Genomic DNA, 19,643 nt, shown 5'->3' on the forward strand with positions numbered 1-19,643 from the left:
TTCTGAGTTCTTTAGCTGAGTTTTATTGTTTACTTAAGCGGATATTAACTTATTTATGCATTCCGTATGGTTATTTCGTATAGTAATTGGCAATCGTTTTTAGATATGCCTTGTCAGCTTTTAAGAAAAGTGTTTTATTTTAAAATGAGATAATACTAGGTATATAAGTGAAGATAATTCTTATAGTTGCAAAATGTGAAAGAATATCACAAGATATTCGGTTTCAAATTCAAGCATGTTTTTTAACAAACGAGCATACGGCTCACCTGGTGTTAAGTGATCACCGCCGCCCACATTCTCCTGCAATACCAGAAGAATCACGAGAGAGTAGCCGGCATTTTAAAAAAGTACCAACCCGCTTGTCCTGGAAACACCGCACAAGGAAGCTCATTCCACAGCTTCGTCGTACGTGGAAGAAAGTTCGTTACGCAGTTCATTTTATGGCTGTATTTTATCGTACACGTTCATTCGGCGATGACGGATGACGGAGTTCACGCAGTACAAAATTTGTTTTATCATATAACGCGGTGTAAACTTTACATCCGGTAGCGACAAATCCGTTAAAACGATCTTGTATTCATACATTACGTATGAATGTACCGTAACATTAACATTTTAATTACATTTCAAATTCCTCCCGGTTCTATTTGTTTGTTTGTTGTAGGTGTATTTGTAACGAAGGTTGGTTCGGTGCGACCTGCTCGAGTAAGGTCAGTCCGTGTGATTATTCTGAAACTAATTGTAATGGCCGGTGTGTAATAACAGCCGGCAGTCCTCAGTGTGACTGTCCTTATGGAAAGATTGGCACCAACTGCGATAAAGGTGAGAGAACAATATATAATATGAAAAAACTAATTTCAATGACTTTGTGCACTTGTACAATTTACAATAATAATTTTATGAGTTATCTGACATACTTTTATAATTATTATTACTTAGACAATTTATTCGTCTAAACTCAAAAGCTGTGAGGCGTCGAAAAAATCAGCGAACTGTCTGCCTCTATTTTAAGCAACGTGCACGCACTAAAGCTGGGTTGCATTATATTAGCTGTTATAGTTAAGGATTACGCAACATTTAACGTTAACAGTAACGCTTACTTTAACATAGACTACGGAATGTATTGCTCCATTGTATTAAAATGTTCGCTAGGTGCAAACATTTATAATATAGAATATGGATGTTTGTTTCCGACTAATTAATGTTTATTTGTATTTATGTATGTTTAAGTAAGTAGTATTCAATATATCGTTGTCTTTTTTTTGTCTTGTGCCCATAGTACAGGCTATGCCTAATTTAAGGCTAGATAATTTGTGTTGAAGTGTGTCAATGTTATTATTAATATTCCTTAGCATAGATAAAGTTAAAGTTAAAAGTGTAATATCAAGTCAATATCGAATATTTATTTGAAGCTTTTGACAAATCGCTAATAGCTATTTAATATAAACAATAGCTTTAACCGGCGAAGATTAAACTGTTACGATAAATAGTTAAAGTTGTGACGTCATCTAAAAATTGTGAAATGGTACAACTCTTTGTGTGCATAGCCGGTACTTTAACATGTTTGTTAATGCTAAAGTTAGTTAACCAGCCTTAAACAAAGGGACCGCCCTATCGCGAGAGTAAGACGTAGCTGTCATGCACACTAAAGTAATTAACCTGACCTTTTGTCACGCGTTACCTACAGTCAGAGGCTCTAACTAGACGAATGATCTAAGAATTATTATTTAACACCCACTTTCTAAATTTTGAGTTTGCCTATATTAATTGGGTTGACACTCTAGTGATATATTAAAAATAAAAAAAAAACATGTCACCAGTCCCCAGCTCGGTTGGATTCCAAAACTTTTAACGAGTATTATGATTTAAGTCCATAATATTAGGCAGTACTTTTCAAAAGTAATAATTCTGTTATATTCCATTAAAAAATGAAATTGACTCCGTAATATTTATTAGTGGTATTGACGGTACCTTTGATTTCGTAAACCGTGCATATAGTTTGAAATAATTATGCTCATTTACTTGCATTTCAGATATAACACCGACAGATTTAATGTTCCCCGGTGTCCGGTCCTATGTCAGACTTCATCCACACTCGATATCAAGTGTCAGTTTATCTCTGGAAGCGGATATAAAGCCTAATAAAGAAAGAGGCCTTGTGATGTACGTGGAGACGCCGCACTTCTATACCGCACTCTCGTTACAAGGAGGGTTATTAGAATTTCGATGGACAGGTAAGTTTAATTTTCATTTCATTTTTATTTTATAAGCTTAAGGCTGCATTTAGTGCTCAACCGACGGTGAGCGCTGATGTCGGTCAAGCGTAGCTATAACTATGAAAACATCAATGCGTATAGTCCAGCGCTGATGAATTGCTACGCGCGTACAGCTACGTCGCACTGACGAGAATCGTCGGTCCGCTGACGCGATATGGCGATGATATATTACAATTATTGTAGACGCGCAATCTAGATGATTCTCATAGAATATTGATAAGAGAGTAGGTATACCAGAAGCCTCTTATTACAGGTTACTTTTGTCTCTTTACCATTTTCTGTATTATATATTATATCTGCAGACCGACTGTCCGGGTTGAGTTCGCTGGTTCGTTCTGGCGTGGTTGTGTCGCTGTCTCAGTGGCACAGCGTGCGGGCGGGGCGCTACAGGAGCCGGCTATACGTCTGGCTCGACGGAGCCCTCACCACCGAGCCCATGCTGGCACATGCCTACCCTCATACTGCTAGTGAAGCTTCTATAATACTCGGTAAGCTAAGAACAATAATAAAAGAAGAAGTGTCGAGAGACCCGAGACCGACCTTAATTTCTGGACCAATAGTAGGTCTTTCCTCTGTGTAGACTATAAAAAACCACAACCACGTGCTGTTAAATGTAGTTGCTTGCGCGGTGTTTCCAGTAATGATTGTTACCTGTTGCTCGGATTGGACTTCCAAGTGTTATTCATTTTTTAAAAAAGGTCAGACGATGATTTTTTTTATTGTTTAATAATTATATTAAAGGAATGTAAAACAGATACTGACACGTACGTACTTATTACGATCAAAGAATAAAATATACAATAAGGTGTAATTCAGATCGCACAGCGCTACTGACCTACATTTTTATTCACCTAGAAGTTGCCTCTCTTTCTCTCGCGTGATTTTTACCTCTTCTAACGACATTAGGGTTGACTTCTTTACCTAAAACTGTACCTAGCATAAAGTCTCCTTATAAAAATAGCTCTGTTTTTTCTATAATATAAATAGGTATTTAATCGTAATTTTAAATCAATATTCTTTCGTTGTCAAACCTACATTAGTTGCAATGTATGCGTTGGAAGACAACATAGTCTAACCTACTTTGTATATAGGAAATATATAGGTAGCTACCATGAATGGTAATTTCATTATAATAATAATCACTTCAAATTATAATGATTCAGCGTGTATAAGAAGTTCAAAATATTTAAATGTTTGATCGCATTAACCTTTAATATGCTTTTCATTATTTATTTTTCTACATTTTTAAAATATCGGTTGTATCTGTGGAGTACATGACAACAAAGCTCGCGCGTGCGTCACTGCTAGCTCGTGAGTCCCTACTGATTGGCCTACTCTGTAGAGGCCGCCGTACGTCTTACGATTTCGATACACTTGGAGTGAGACAGGCCTGCTACGGTGGTCATGTTCGTTTAATAATAATAATAGTCTTTATTAAAAGGTATATACCCAATACAACGTATGTTACTTAAAAAATTAAATAAAAATATAAATAAAAATAAAAATTGCCGATGCTAATAAGCTTATCATAATTAAAATTTTGTCGTCACTCTTAATGCAAATTCGTACCTGTTTGGTACCTGTCGTATCAGGGCTATTTTTTGTTCGCCTCCCGGTGCACTGAGTGCCAGTGCCTGAAAATGGAACAGTTAAAATCCTCCGCCAATGTACTGAGAATCTCGTTACTAGAAGTACGGAGACGACTCCGAAAAGATGTTTTTCGTGATCTTATGATCGCGAAGAAGTCTGGTACTCCGGCCTTAGCGAACATGTCCGACACGCTGCAGTACCGTGGCAACTTCACCAGGATACGATACGCGTCATTGTATTGCACCCTGATATTGTTGATAGCACGCCTGGTGAACTTGACCCAAACTTGACATGTATAGAAACATAAACAATATGCTCTCGTGCGAGCATGTTGCATCTAACAGCCAGAGCACGACGATCCCTCTCTATATCTTCATCGTCAACGAGATCCTCCGTTACTATATGTCCGAGGTATCTGAACCGATTAACCCTTTCTAGTACATCTCCGTCGAGAAATACCGCTGGAATCGTCTCCGGACCACTGCCCGAACGGAACACCATCGTAACTGTTTTCTTAATAATGTTAAGGCCATGTTCTGTGGCGTAACGCTCACATGTTGCTACAAGCTTACGAAGCCCCCTGATTGAGGGGCTGAGAAGCACCATGTCATCTGCATAGCTGAAATTATTCATGCATGTGGACCCTATGTGACAACCGACCTTGGTGCTCCTCAGCTTCGGAATCAGGTCGTTCATGTACAGGCTAAAGAGGTAAGGAGAGGTCAATCCACCCTGACGAACACCGCATTCTAGCATGTACTCACTAGATGTCGCGTCGCCCCATCTTACACTGTTAGTTTCGTTTCCGTACCAATACCTCAACAGATTCACCGTTTTTTTAGGCACATTAGTGGCGTCCAGTTTCTCCCAAAGTAAATTATAATTTACAAGGTCAAAGCACGACTTAAGTCCAGAAAACAGGCGTAGACCGACGTACCTCTGCTGACGTAGTGGTTTACGGTTGCCTTTAAACTAAAAATCGCAGAGTCTGTCGAAAGCCCTGGACGGAAACCAAACTGTGCGTCATTCAACTTAATATTTTCATTTACACTTGGATGTATCAACCTTTCCAGTATCTTACCTAATACTGTGCCTAACGAGATCGGTCTATAGTTCTTAATACTGGAAAGGTCATCCGTTTTATTCTTTGGTATTGGAACTACCACAGTTTTCATAAGTTGTTTTGGCAGGTAGCTAAAATTTATGTAGGCATTACATAAGGTGGCTAAAGTCTCATATATTGCCTCCCCCGCATACAAAACATGTTCTAAACTTAAACCGTCTATTCCTGGAGATTTACCCCTTTTCATTTTAAGTACTACTGTAGCCACATTACATCTGTCTTTGTTAAATTAAGCATATATGTAGCACGTGCTGGCAACGGATTGACCCTAAAGTGGTGTGAAAATAAGTCGGCAATCTTTTCTCTGTCGCTGACGCCTTCCACGGTCACCGGTACACTCGTTTTATACTTTAAAGAGTTCGTGGTACGCCAAAATTTAATAAAATTTTTGTCGGATCTGTGCACTGCTAAAACATCCAATTTTATTTTGTCCTTATTATTGTGACACCACTTCAGTTTATTTTTAAAAGCCTTACGGCTTGCAATCATGTTGTCGTACAAATCACCAGTACTAGGCCGACCACAGCAACACCACCACTCGTAATACATTTTTGCCTTTTGATGAAAATTGAAAACGTGGTAGTTCCAACCAAAAATTTTCTTTGGCTTCCTCAGTGCACCATTCAAAGCGGCTGCGCTATTTCTAGCACCAGTCTGTAGAATATTTACAAGTTCGTCATAAAAATCATCAATTAAATATAAATGTTCATTACAATTATTAAAACTTAAACAATTATTACAATGACTAGAAATACACAAACTTAAGGAACTTAACTTATCACAGCAGTACGTTTTATATGCGTGGATTTGATCCTCCTTTCTATGACCCCACTTAATTCCTTGTAAGGAGTCCACATTGCTTAAATCAACTTTCTAATTACCGTATCCAATTCACAAGTGATAACGATCGGCAGATGACCAATAAACACTGTATTCCAAGTGCACAGATCTAACAGTGTCGCGTGCAGCACTCGTTACCACACAATAGTCAAGCCATCTTTTGGTGCCATGCGCGTCACTTAGATATGTATCAGCAGGCATCAATTCTTTATCCACACATAATAAGGAATGTTCCGAACAAAATGACTTGAGTTCATTACCAAATCTAGCTCCCGGATGAGCGTTGAAATCTCCGAGCACGTTCACGGCCTCAGCGTTATTGTCGTCAATTAACGCAGCCATACTGGCCAGGCAATCCGTGAACGCGACCAGGTTTTCTTCAGAGTCAGTTGGCATGTAAACGCACATAATCAAAACTTGACGGCAATCTAAATTTACTTTAATAACAGCCAATCTATCGCTCGCTCAGTCTATTATAGTTACATTCGAAAACATCGATTTTCTCCAGAGAATAGCCAAGCCTCCATATGGACGCCCCTTTAGAACTCCAGAAGACGTATCCACCGAGGATTTAGCAAAGCACGCGAACTCACCATTTATTTCATTGACAAAGCCAAGATCATGGGGTAAAAGCCATGTCTCTTGTAATGCCAAAATATCGGCGAAACGACACAATGATCTTACTTGCTCGATAGATCTTTTTACACTCCTGCAATTGAACGTGACCATTTTACTTAATTTTTTAGCTCTGTTCATTATGAGGTTGTATATAGATTGCGGCTTTCTACGTTGTCGGTACCGACGGTATACTAGTCCAGTGGGCCAAGTTAGTATCCAGAAACGTGTTTATTTTACTCGTCGGTATTGTTATTTTAAATGAGTTGAAAGATGTTTCCTTAAACTGTTTGAGCATCTCAATTTGACTGCATTGTTCGCCTCTCTCTCTAATATGGTCAATAATATCAGCTACCGAGACGGACTTCATAACTCTAGAGACGTAAATACAACATTGTGATTCAACTACGCGAATCTTGCCTGTTGTTTCTAGTGTTCCTCGCAAATTATTAAAATGTTTGCGTTTTTTATTCATTACTAGTGTAAACTCGTCATCGTCACTCGATTTCACCTTTAAAACACTCTGAACATGCACACCATTATCACCCGGCGGCGTATTTTGCATACGGGTGACTTTCGCACGCCGTGTACGGGCCGGCTTGTGTACAATATCTCTGTACGTTGGCGTAAATACCGTCTCAGCTGATTTGGTACAGGGACACGCGGTAGCGATTTTGGGTGTACGGGTGTTGTATGTTTGTTTTCCTCGGTTCTCTTAGATAATTGTTTCTCAAAGGAGTTGCGCAATTCGACGAGTTCCGCACTCATTCTCGTTTGAAACTCGGACAATTCTGTCTTCATAATCGTCATATCTTTAAAAGTCGAGTTACATCGACGTAGTCAAATGAAACCGGTGGTAATCGGTTCAAGTCTCTAGCCACAAAAGTCGGTTGCACATCATGGTCCACTTCCTTCAATAACTTAATAGTGTCTCTTATGTTCCGTTTCTTCTTGTCGTCACCTTTTCTATGTACAATTCTTACTTTGTCACCACATGACTGATACAAAATACTCTTCCCAGTTTCAACTTCCGTTTCCGTAAAGTTTGTAGCACAAATTTGCACGATGCTCAACTCGTCTAGCAGGTCTATTTTGTTTTGAATAAACGTTAGGTACTCATTGATTATTACTTGGCCCGCCATATCCTATAAGTTGGACCAAACGGTGTAAATGGCATTATGAACGTCCGTGCCATGCAACTCGCACTGAGTGACTGAATTAATAAAATAGAAAGAATTAATTGTTTAAATACAATATGGCCATAAGTTTAGTTACGGGTTATCTACGACCTCATCTCGGTGACCACTTATATGTAAAAGTATAGAGTGTTAATATGTGCAACGAAAAATCTTACGCTCGCATTGCATACAATTAACATAACCATGCTAGCCGTGATTTAGCACTCTGGGATACCTCGAACACTATGCGGAATAACACGCCAAGTGAGAGAAGATTGTAGCTCAACAAATAATTTTACGGTGTTTTTTATGCTGATATCCTATTTACCACCTATCTGCTCATAGTTAAATATTTAATCTTAGTAATTTCTTTGATTTATTAATATATTTAAAACCAATGAATATTTTAAAGATTCACTTAAGCCGAAAGACGTCCTCTGCTATACACAGGCCTCCCCCAAAGATCTCCACGACGATCGATCTTGAGCCACCCTCATCCAACCTATCCCGACGATCTTGACCAGATTTTCCCCAGTATTGTCCCCGGGGTCTACCAACACGCCGTCTTCCACAACATGGTCGCCATTAGAGAACTTTATGGCCATAAGCTGTCCATTAAGTTATGTGCCCTGCCAGCTACCACTTTTATTTTGCAATCATCCGGGGGCTATGTCGATGACTTTGGTTCTCCTATGTATCTCATTTCTGATTCGATCTCGCAGGGACTCTCCGAGCTAATATTGAAAGTCGGCTATCCTCTGAGCCACCTCGAGCTTTAAAATAGTATTTGATATAGATTATATAATTGGGCGTGCTATTAGCGTTTTTATCTAGCGCTCAGATGAGATTATTGTGAACTTCTTTTTAAAGGGCTGTCTAAAATAATTTTTATTTAAATTACAAATTATTAAAATAGAAAGTAATAAATAATTGCCGTGTATCAATTATTAACATCTAATTAACGAACGTGAATTTAGGTGGTGCAGCCGATCTATCCCACCTTCCGTTTGACGTGATGTCGGGCCCGCCAGAGTCTTTCGCTGGTTGTTTGAAGAATTTCCATGTGAACAATATACAACAATCACTTGATAAGGCCAACATAGCAGGTTTGTTTGACGTATTTTATTGCAGTTGCAAGAACCTACTTTAAGTTGAAACGAAGTTGAAAAAGCCTCAAACATAGATATTTATAACCTATACTTTTTCACAGATAAGTAATTGAAATATGTAGATACTTAAACTTATAGACATTTAAAAAGTCTGGTACCTACATTAGCACATTTTGAGGATTGGATATTAAAAAGCATATTAAAAATCATTATTAATTTCTCTATAAATTGTAGGGAATTTGAATGATTATTATAGTATACCAATTAATTACGAGGAAATCAGCTGGAATTGACATAAATCGTCATAAAATACTGACGAAGTATAAATCGACTTTCCAGAGGGTCAAAACATTGGAGAATGTGAGCGCGAGTGTTCGAACGGGAGATGTAGAAGAGCGACGTGTAGTCCGGCGCACTGTGCGGCGCCCGCCCGCTGTCGTCGCGACCGCTGCGTGTGCGGCGCGGGCACCGCGGGAGACTACTGTCAACACAGTGAGTATACTTGTGACATGCAGGGGGCGATATCACAAGAGACTACTGCCATCACAGTATGTATCTTGTAGCGCGGCGTGTAGTCCGGCGCACTGTGCGGCGCCCGCCCGCTGTCGTCGCGACCGCTGCGTGTGCGGCGCGGGCACCGCGGGAGACTACTGTCAACACAGTGAGTATACTTGTGACATGTAGGGGGCGACATCACAAGAGACAACTGCCATCACAGTATGTATCTTGTAGCGCGGCGTGTAGTCCGGCGCACTGTGCGGCGCCCGCCCGCTGTCGTCGCGACCGCTGCGTGTGCGGCGCGGGCACCGCGGGAGACTACTGTCAACACAGTGAGTATACTTGTGACATGCAGGGGGCGACATCACAAGAGACTACTGCCATCACAGTATGTATCTTGTAGCGCGGCGTGTAGTCCGGCGCACTGTGCGGCGCCCGCCCGCTGTCGTCGCGACCGCTGCGTGTGCGGCGCGGGCACCGCGGGAGACTACTGTCAACACAGTGAGTATACTTGTGACATGCAGGGGGCGACATCACAAGAGACTACTGCCATCACAGTATGTATCTTGTAGCGCGGCGTGTAGTCCGGCGCACTGTGCGGCGCCCGCCCGCTGTCGTCGCGACCGCTGCGTGTGCGGCGCGGGCACCGCGGGAGACTACTGTCAACACAGTGAGTATACTTGTGACATGCAGGGGGCGACATCACAAGAGACTACTGCCATCACAGTATGTATCTTGTAGCGCGGCGTGTAGTCCGGCGCACTGTGCGGCGCCCGCCCGCTGTCGTCGCGACCGCTGCGTGTGCGGCGCGGGTACCGCGGGAGACTACTGTCAACACAGTGAGTATACTTGTGACATGCAGGGGGCGACATCACAAGAGACTACTGCCATCACAGTATATATCTTATAGCGCGGCATGTAGTCCGGCGCACTGTGCGGCGCCCGCCCGCTGTCGTCGCGACCGCTGCGTGTGCGGCGCGGGCACCGCGGGAGACTACTGTCAACACAGTGAGTATACTTGTGACATGCAGGAGGCGACATCACAAGAGACTACTGCCATCACAGTATATATCTTGTAGCGCGGTATGTAGTCCGGCGCACTGTGCGGCGCCCGCCCGCTGTCGTCGCGACCGCTGCGTGTGCGGCGCGGGCACCGCGGTAGACTACTGTCAACACAGTGAGTATACTTGTGACATGCAGGAGGCGACATCACAAGAGACTACTGCCATCACAGTATGCATCTTGTAGCGCGCAGTTCTAATGCAACAACACAAGACGTGAATACTGATAATTAGGTATACCATGGGTAAATTTTTATTGTGAGGGAATGAAAATCTTGGAAAAGACACCAGCAAGGTGAAGATGGTGTTGGTTTGAAATTTAATCGAGACTTATACGTTTCATTTGTTATTACAAAATATCTTAAAAAAAATATTTATGCGGAAACTCTTGAAACATAATTTTATTATATTATCTTCAAATCATTAAAATTGGATATATTAGTCAGAGGTAGAACAACAGTTGGTTTTTATAAAATATAAACAAATGAGTGGTAGGTAAGTATGTCCCTCTTAAGTCAACAAAAATATAATTTCTTTTTTTAATTTATTAATTGTTTAATAGCAACAAAATACGATCATACTTACAGTCAGACTGTTACTGATCGATTGTAATGTTGCAGACATCACAATATCAGTCCCGCAGTTTGACGGCGACGCAATGATATCGCTGTCTCGCTCAATCGCTGGCAGAAATGAAGATATGACCACATTACCCAAAGTCCCCAATTACCTGGCGTTAAATTTCACCACAGCAGAGCCGAATGGCTTATTAATCTGGATCAAAATGGTAACTATACTTAATACATACAATTAATTGTCAAAATCGTGCTATTTAATATGCCTGAAACGGATTGGTAAAGGACATTGTTTTTAGGGATATATTAACTCTATACATACTATGTGTTTGTGTGTCCCCTTTTGTCAAAAATGGTAACATCAAACCTCCGAGAAAAGTCATTCAAAAATTATTGTTTGAAAGAAAACCTGGGTTTCAGAGTTAACAAAGCAGAATAAGTAAAAACTAGGCAAGTAGCTATATTGTTCGATGATACCAATGAAACATTTTATATAATATAGAAACGACAATAACTACATACACCAACAGACCCAATATTCGACATGAGATGCGCACAATCAATAAATACAAACAAATAAGTTAACGTATTTTACATACTTGTTCTACTTCTCAACATACAATTAACCCTAAAAATATAGACACATCAAATCAAATGTCAGAAATATAAAATGACTAATAAACTATTGGAACGACCATAGACTTACATTATACTAACATATAGACAAACAAAGTGTACGAGAGATGAGAACAACTCTAACGGACATTCAGCACGATAGAGAAGGTAAGCGAATCTATTGTTAGATTCTGTAACTGATTTCGATTGACAATTCGTAAGCAGTCAACCACACTTAGCATTTGCTCCTTCGTATTTTGAATATTAAACTATAATATAATCGCGAACCACACATTAAAATGACGTACAAATTGAAATTGGTCTCACATTATCGGGCTTAGATAATTTTTACGTCTAGACTCTAGATAGAGCCTCTTGCTGCTAGACAACCGATGAAAACAGTCCAGGTTTAATACTTTAGTGTGCGTGACAAGCTACGTCTTACACTCGCGATTTGTACGTCACTCTGTGTTAATGTGCGTGAATTGCTCAAAATAGAGGTTAACAGTCAACCTACATTTTTTTCGAAGATTTTACAGCTGTCACAGTGTATCTAGTCATCTAAATGTTTTAGTATATTCTATGTCTATGGGAATTCCGACCGGTGATGGTAACGGAAGTAGAGCAATAATCATACTTCTTTACAATTAAATCCCTGTTCAAAAATTAAATCCATGGCGCGGATTGTCTTAAAAATATATGAAAATAATGACTATACAGTTTTAAATTGAAGCATGAGACTTCTTGGTACCATCTTTGGTCATTCATTGTCCTTTTACTGTATGATAGCAGAAAAATTGGTGTATTCTATACTTAAAATTTAATGGTTCTAAAATCAACGACAACGAAACACCTTTTTTATTTTAAAGATGTGACAACAGGGAAGTACTTACCTACTTCTTATATTACATTACGTATCAAGCCCCCATTCAGCCGCTACTAAAATTCCATAGTTTTTAATATTTAAGTATTTCACACGAATTTCAGGGTGTCGATTACATTGGTGTTGGACTAGAGAATGGATATATGAGGCTTGTAGGGTCCTCGCATTGCAGTAACGGAGAGGCCCGCACAAAACCCAAAATCATGTCCCAGATAATTAAATCCAGTTTTATGGCGGACGGTGAATGGCACGCGATCGAACTGAGGCCTGTCACTAATGTAACTCTGGTCGTCGATAAAATAACTTACACAGAAGAAACTTGCAGCAGTTTGCATGACTACGTGGATGTCGAGACCTATATAGGTATGTATGTCCAGATATTGGGAATATAACGGGACACTCCTTTGCACAGGATACCGGCTTTATTATGGGTATCACAACGGCGCCTATTTCTGCTGCGAAGCAGTAATGTGTAAAATTATTGTGTTTTAGTATGAAGGGCGCCGTAGCTAGTGAAATTTCTGGGCAAATGAAACTTAACATCTTATGTCTCAATGTGACAGTTGCAGTGCCGCTCAGAATTTTTGGGTTTATCAAGAATCCTGAGCGGCACTGCATTGTACTTAATGGAAAGGGCGCATCAATTACCATCGGCTGATCGTCCTGCTCGTCTCGTCCCTTATTGTCATAAAAAAAGTGATGCAAACATTTCGGAACCTCTAAATATAGGTACTTCATCACCTGAGGATTTTTTTTTTTTTTTTATGGAATAGGAGGACAAACGAGCGTACGGGTCACCTGGTGTTAAGTGATCACCGCCGCCCACACTCTCCTGCAACACCAGAGGAATCACAAGAGCGTTGCCGGCCTTTAAGGAAGGTGTACGCGCTTTTCTTGAAGGTAACCATGTCGTATAGTCCCGGAAACACCGCACACGGAAGCTCATTCCACAGCTTCGTGGTACGAGGAAGAAAGCTCCTTGAAAACCGCACTGTGGAGGACCGCCACACATCCAGATGGTGGGGATGAAATCCTAACTTGTGGCGTGTCGTGCGAAGGTGGAATTCGGCGGCAGGAATCAGGTTGAACAGCTCTTCGGAACACTCCCCGTGATAGATGCGGTAGAAAACACACAATGAAGCGACGTCTCTACGCAACGCCAAATGATCCAGCCGTTCACAGAGTACTGGGTTCCCGACAATTCGAGCTGCTCTGCGTTGCACGCGGTCAAATGGATCGAGCTGATACTGGGGTGCGCCAGACCAGAGATGACAGCAATACTCCATGTGAGGCCGGACCTGCGCTTTGTAGAGCGCTAGAATGTGGGCCGGCTTGAAGTATTGCCGTGCTCTATTTATGACGCCCAGTTTCTTTGAAGCCAGTTTGGCTTTGCCCTCCAGATGGCCACGGAATTGGCAATTGCTCGAGATTTCGAGACCCAGTATTCCGATACTAGGCGAGGCTTTAAGGGAAGTGTTCTCGAAGAGCGGTGATACGGCAAATGGGGTTTTTTTAGTGGTAAACGCGCAAACTTGAGTCTTCTGGGGGTTAAATTGGACAAGGTTCAACTTACCCCATTCCGCGACCTTCTCGAGAGAGGACTCGATAGAAGACACAAGTTTCTCCCGGCACTGGTCGACGTTTTCCCGAGAGAGACCTGCATGGCCCGTGTATACGGCATCACCAGTGCTGTCGTCTGCATAGCAATGCATGTTGGCGGTGTCCAACATATCATTGATATGCAGAAGAAACAGCGTGGGAGATAGCACACAGCCTTGGGGAACTCCAGCGTTCACGGGCTTGGGATTCGAGCAATAACCGTCGATAACGACCTGTATGCTGCGCCCAGTGAGGAAGCTGGAGGTCCACTTGCATAAGCTCTCGGGAAGCCCAAATGATGGAAGTTTTGCGAGGAGCCATACACGATCAAAGGCCTTCGCTATATCCAGACCAACTGCCAGGCCTTCCCCCTTGCTTTCAATAGCCGCCGCCCATCTATGTGTTAGGTATACCAGAAGATCGCCAGTCGACCGACCATTGCGAAAGCCGTACTGCCGGTCGTTGATCAACTGGTGACCCTCAAGGTATACCAAGAGCTGGCGGTTAATTATGCTCTCCATGATTTTGGAGAGTAGGGAGGTAATCGCAATAGGCCTGTAGTTTGCCGGATCCGAACTGTCTCCTTTTTTTGGGATCGGATGGACAAGGGCTGACTTCCATGAATCAGGGACTACGCCTTTTGAATAAGAGTGCCGGAATAAACGCGTTAGCACCGGCGTCAACTCAGGGGCACACGTTCTAAGCACGATTGGAGAAATGCCATCCGGCCCGCTCGACTTCCTGACGTCCAACGAAAACAGAGCTCGCCTAACAGTTTTCTGTCGGAACTGTACTTCAGGCATGGAGCTCTGACACCGCGGGATGGTCGGCGGTGTTTTTCCGTTGTCGTCAAGAGTCGAGTTGGAGGCAAAAAGAGTGCACAGGAGATCGGCTTTCTCTTTTGCCGTATGGGCCAGGGTGTCATTCCTCATGTGCAACGGCGGCATGGACGGCTGGTTGAAGTTACCAAGAGCAGCTTTCGACAACGACCAGAACTTGCGTGTTCCGGTCGGGTAACTGGAAAGCTGCTCGCCAATTTTGACGACGTGCTTTGATTTCGCACGGGCGATTTGCCGCTTAAAAAATCTGGAGGCACGGTTATATTTCCTCTTCAGAACTTTGCAGTTCGGATCCTTTGAGCCCAGCGCCGCAACCCAAGTTCGATACGCCTGTTTTTTGCAGTCAGATGCTGCTTTAACTGACGCATCGAACCAGGGCTGTGATCTGCCACCGATCGGTACTACAGAGCTTGGTATAAAAATATCCATGCCCTGCAGTATCACATCGGCTACTGCAACGGCGCAGGCACTAGGATCATCCGAAGGGAAACAAACCCTGCCCCAAGGGTAGGATGCAAAAAAGGAACGCATCCTATCCCAATCTGCTGACTTGTAGTGCCAAACGCGGCGGGTCGCTGGTGGTCTGCGACGTTGGCGTCGGATAGGCACTACACTCCTGACCAGGCAATGGTCGGACGTTCCGAGAGGGGCGTCGACAGAGACCTGGTAACCATCGGGATGTGTAGTCAGCAGAAGATCTAATAAGGACGGCATGTGGCTATCCACATCCGGGAGCCGCGTCGGCGACTCAACCAATTGGGACAGACCATACGCCAATGCAAAATTATGCACAGATCGCCCTGCGTAGTCTGTGGTACGTGATCCAAGCCATTCGGCATTGTGCCCGTTGAAATCACCCAAGACTACGATTTCAGCGGAGGGGATCTGAGCAAGCACGTCATCAAATGCCGCTTGAACGCAGCCCATGAGGTGATCCGTTTCTGCGTTACCACTATGGGACCTGTAGACACACGCATAGATGCGGACGCGGTCCTCTAAATCTACGCGGAGCCAGAGGGTAGACAGGCCCCTACCCTCAAAATTGCCGAGACGGCGACAGCAGATATCCTCCCTAACGTACACACATACCCCGGCATGAGGCATGAAATTATGCTCAATTTTGTACCCGGGGTACGTTAAATATGACGTATCGCTAGGTCGAGATATCTGCGTCTCCGTAAGGAAACACAAGGCCGGCTGCGACGTCTCAAGGTGGTGGTGGACGGCGTTTAAGTTGGAGTGAATTCCCCGGATGTTACAAAAGTCCACATTAAGCGTGGAGCGGGGTGCCGTGGTGTTGCTGCCCTGTTTGTCCTGTGACATACACGGTACTGTGCCCTCCCCAGAATACGAAGGGCAGCCCGAGCGCGAATGCTCGGGGAGGGATTCTCTGGCTCTACAAGAGCCGGTACCCTCCTGGTGTAATTTCTCTTTAAATACCGCTCTCATATTTTGTGGGGGGGGGGGGGGGGGAATGGCCTCCGGTCCTCGACACTAACCTATGCGAAACATAGCGGCACTAGGCCGCTACTTCACGCCGGTATTCTGTGCGAGTGTGGTAAGTAACCCGGACGAGTCTGGCCCGATTGTGCTGACGTCATGAGACAGCAGCGTGACTCTCCCACTTTCAAAAAGCCCGTAGTCGCCTCTTACGACACCCTTGGACCTGGGACTACCCTATTCTTTTTACGCCCCGGGGCAGCACAGGGCAAAGGCAGGATTGTCGAATTTTACTTAGAACTTTAAGTGAAGGAAAAGCTAGTTGTAATGTAGGTATGCAAATGATTTAATTTACGATAGATAAGTGCTTACCTCCAATGACGAACTATTTTACGACGTGACTCAAAATTTGGATTAACTGCGTACTTTGTCCAGTATTGCCCACTGAGGGAGAGTTTGATTTTGGAGTGGTAGTGCCATGTTGGGTCCTCACGGACACAACCGAATTGGGCCAGCACGCCCGGAGAAATACCACACCCCACTCGAAACCGGAGTGAAATAGCGGCTATGCCGCTGTGTTTCGTCCGGTGAGTGGGGTATCCGAAGGCCTAAACCCCCCTCCCAAATACAAATGGCAGAACGGACTAAAAAAATTGACTACTCCAGGACGGTACCAGGCTATGTAGTCCTGGAGAATCCGTCCCTGGTCGTCCACAATTAGGGCCTGTACCTATTAGTGGTTGCCCAGGCTGCCCCGCGTATTCTGGAGGGGGCAAATCTGTGCTAACTCGGGGCAAACAGAGCAGGAGGCTCAAACCACCCTCCAACATACTCGCTGTGCACTTTTGCAACATCAGGGGGCTTCGCTCAAATTTAAATGCCGTCGACTTTCACCCGGAGACGGCGAAGCCGGCACTGCTCTTTTTAACCGAGACACAGATATCCTTTTTGGCTGATTCATCGCCAGACTCGCTCACCCATGACGCGAAAGAGAAAGCTGATCTCCTGGGCTCCCTCTTGGCGTCCAACTCAACTCTGGATGACCAAGGTGCACCACCACCGCATTTTCCGCGGTGCGAGTCATAAATGCCGGAGGTAAAAATCCGGCATGGCGCCGTGCTAAAGGCGCTTCTCACCTTGGACATTCACAAATCGAGCGGACCCGATGGCATTCCCCCGATAGTTCTGCGGACATGTGCTCCGGAACTGGCGCCGGTCCTTACGCGTCTTTTCCGGCTCTCCTTCTCATCAGGCGTAGTCCCGAAATTATGGAATGCGGCTTTAGTGCACCCGAGCCCTGAGAAAGGTATACGCTCGGATCCGTCCAATTACCGCCCCCTCGCCATTAACTCCATTTTCTCCAAAGTAATGGAGTCGATCATCAACCGCCAGCTCTTGGGATACCTAGAGGAGCACCAGTTGATCAGCGACTGCCAGTACGGTTTCCGTCAGGGTCGCTCAGCTGATGATCTTCTTGCATACCTCACCCATAAATGGGCGCAAGCGGTTGAGTCGAAGGGAGAGGCGTTGGCGGTGAGATTGGACATAGCGAAGGCCTTCGATCGGGTGTGGCATAAAGCGCTTATAGCGAAACTGCCATCCTATGGGCTTCCCGAGAAGTTGTGCAAATGGATCGATAACTTTTTGGCCGATCGGAGCATCAAGGTTGTTATCAACGGTGCATGCTCCGACTTAAAACCCATAAATGCTGGTGTCCCGCAAGGCTGCGTGCTATCCCCTACACTGTTTCTTCTGCATATCAATGATATACTGCAAATCAGCAGTATTCATTGCTATGCAGACGAGAACACAGCATATGCTTCCTACACCGGCCGTGACGACATGTCCCGGGATAGCGTCGACGAGAACCGGAACAAACTTGTGTCTGAAATCGAGACTATGCTTTGCAAAATCTCGGAATGGGGCCGACAAAATTTAGCCCACTTCAACCCCAAGGAGACACAAGTTTGTGCGTTCACCACTAAAGTCTCCCTTTGTCGTATCCCCTCGATTCGAGATCACTCCTCTTAACTGACACAGCCTGTATTGGCATACTTGGCGTCGATATATCGAGCGACGTTCAGTTCCGTGGTCATTTGGAAGAGAAGGCCAAACTGGTCTTTAAATTCTTGGTGTACTCAGTAAGGCGAGACAGTACTTCACTAAAAGCGAACGCCTACAACTTTATAAGGCGCAAATTCGGCCTCACATGGAGTGCTGTTCTCACCTCTGGGCGGGTGCTCCCCAGTACCAGCTTCTTCCGTTTGACCGCACGAAGAGCGGTTCGAATCATCGACGATCAAGCCATCTCCGATCTCCGAGGCTTGATTCTTTGGCATTGCGTAGAGATGTGGGTTCTCTCTGCATCTTCTACCGCATTTATCACGGGGAGTGTTCGGAGGAGGAGCTGTTCGGGTTGATTCCAGCAGCCAAATTCCACCACCAGACATTACGTGCAAAGTACCACCCGCACCACGTAGACGTCTGGCATTCCACAACCGCGCGTTCCGTTAGAAATTTCTTGCCTCGCACAGCTACTTTGTGGAATCAATTACCGGCTGCGGTTTTCCCGAACAGGTACGACTTGGGGACCTTCAAGAAAAAAGCATACTCCCACCTTAAAGGCCGGCAACGCATTTCTTGACACACCTGTTATTACGGATGTCCATGGGCGGTTACCTCACCCCTCCCCATCCCGTGAGCCTCTTGCCCGTTTGCCCTTTCTTATATAAAAAAAAGGTCCAGGTTCAAACATTTATATGATGAATATGGATGTTTCTTGCCGAGTGTATAAGTATTTATGTATGTATAAAATGTACATGGGGCACACTAAAAGTTTTGGACTTCTAGCTAATCGGAACTATTTTAATTTCGAATGTTATATTTTTTGAAACGTTGCAACCTTCTTAGTAATAAAAAAAACAATTGGCGGGAAATCATTTGTCAATTGGATACGAAGCGTGTTGGAGGAAAAAGGGCAGGAAACTTAAGATCGGTCGCACCTAATTTTGATAATTTTTAATTTTAATTTTTAATTTTATGTTAATATTTGGATATTTTGATAAGATAAGTTGTAGTTTGTATATATTTTAGTAGTTAGTTTGTATTAAAGTGTAAATTTGTTTATTTGTGTAAATTTCATCCTATTGGTAAGTCCTCTTTTCTTCACTTTTCTATGATATAATGGACCCCCCGGATGATCCTGGGGGGACAGCCCCTGATATAGGTCATGTAGTGACAATTTCCAACAATGACGATGGTAGTACGATGGATACAGATGGTTCTGTGTCTCAGACATCTAGTGGCCGTAAAAGAGTGTCAGCTCGACCCAGAATCTGCAGACACTGTAATAAAAGACGACGAAAACACCGTGGTGATAAGAAGGATATTAAGGAAAGTGAT

General features: G+C 43.7%; 1 protein-coding gene across 1 annotated transcript in view; it reads left to right on the forward strand.

Annotated features, from left to right (window-relative positions):
- The window catches only part of LOC126972630 (protein eyes shut), a 38,825-nt gene that overhangs the window by 12,169 nt on the left and 7,013 nt on the right, over window positions 1-19,643 (forward strand). The window contains exons 9-15 of the mRNA XM_050819480.1: window positions 665-822; window positions 2,034-2,234; window positions 2,579-2,764; window positions 8,600-8,728; window positions 9,071-9,223; window positions 10,911-11,077; window positions 12,468-12,726. Of these exons, the coding sequence (XP_050675437.1) occupies window positions 665-822; window positions 2,034-2,234; window positions 2,579-2,764; window positions 8,600-8,728; window positions 9,071-9,223; window positions 10,911-11,077; window positions 12,468-12,726 (1,253 nt within the window). The remainder of the gene's footprint in view (window positions 1-664; window positions 823-2,033; window positions 2,235-2,578; window positions 2,765-8,599; window positions 8,729-9,070; window positions 9,224-10,910; window positions 11,078-12,467; window positions 12,727-19,643) is intronic.

This window comes from Leptidea sinapis, chromosome 27, assembly GCF_905404315.1.
Source record: "Leptidea sinapis chromosome 27, ilLepSina1.1, whole genome shotgun sequence".
Classification (NCBI taxonomy): Eukaryota; Metazoa; Arthropoda; class Insecta; order Lepidoptera; family Pieridae; genus Leptidea; species Leptidea sinapis.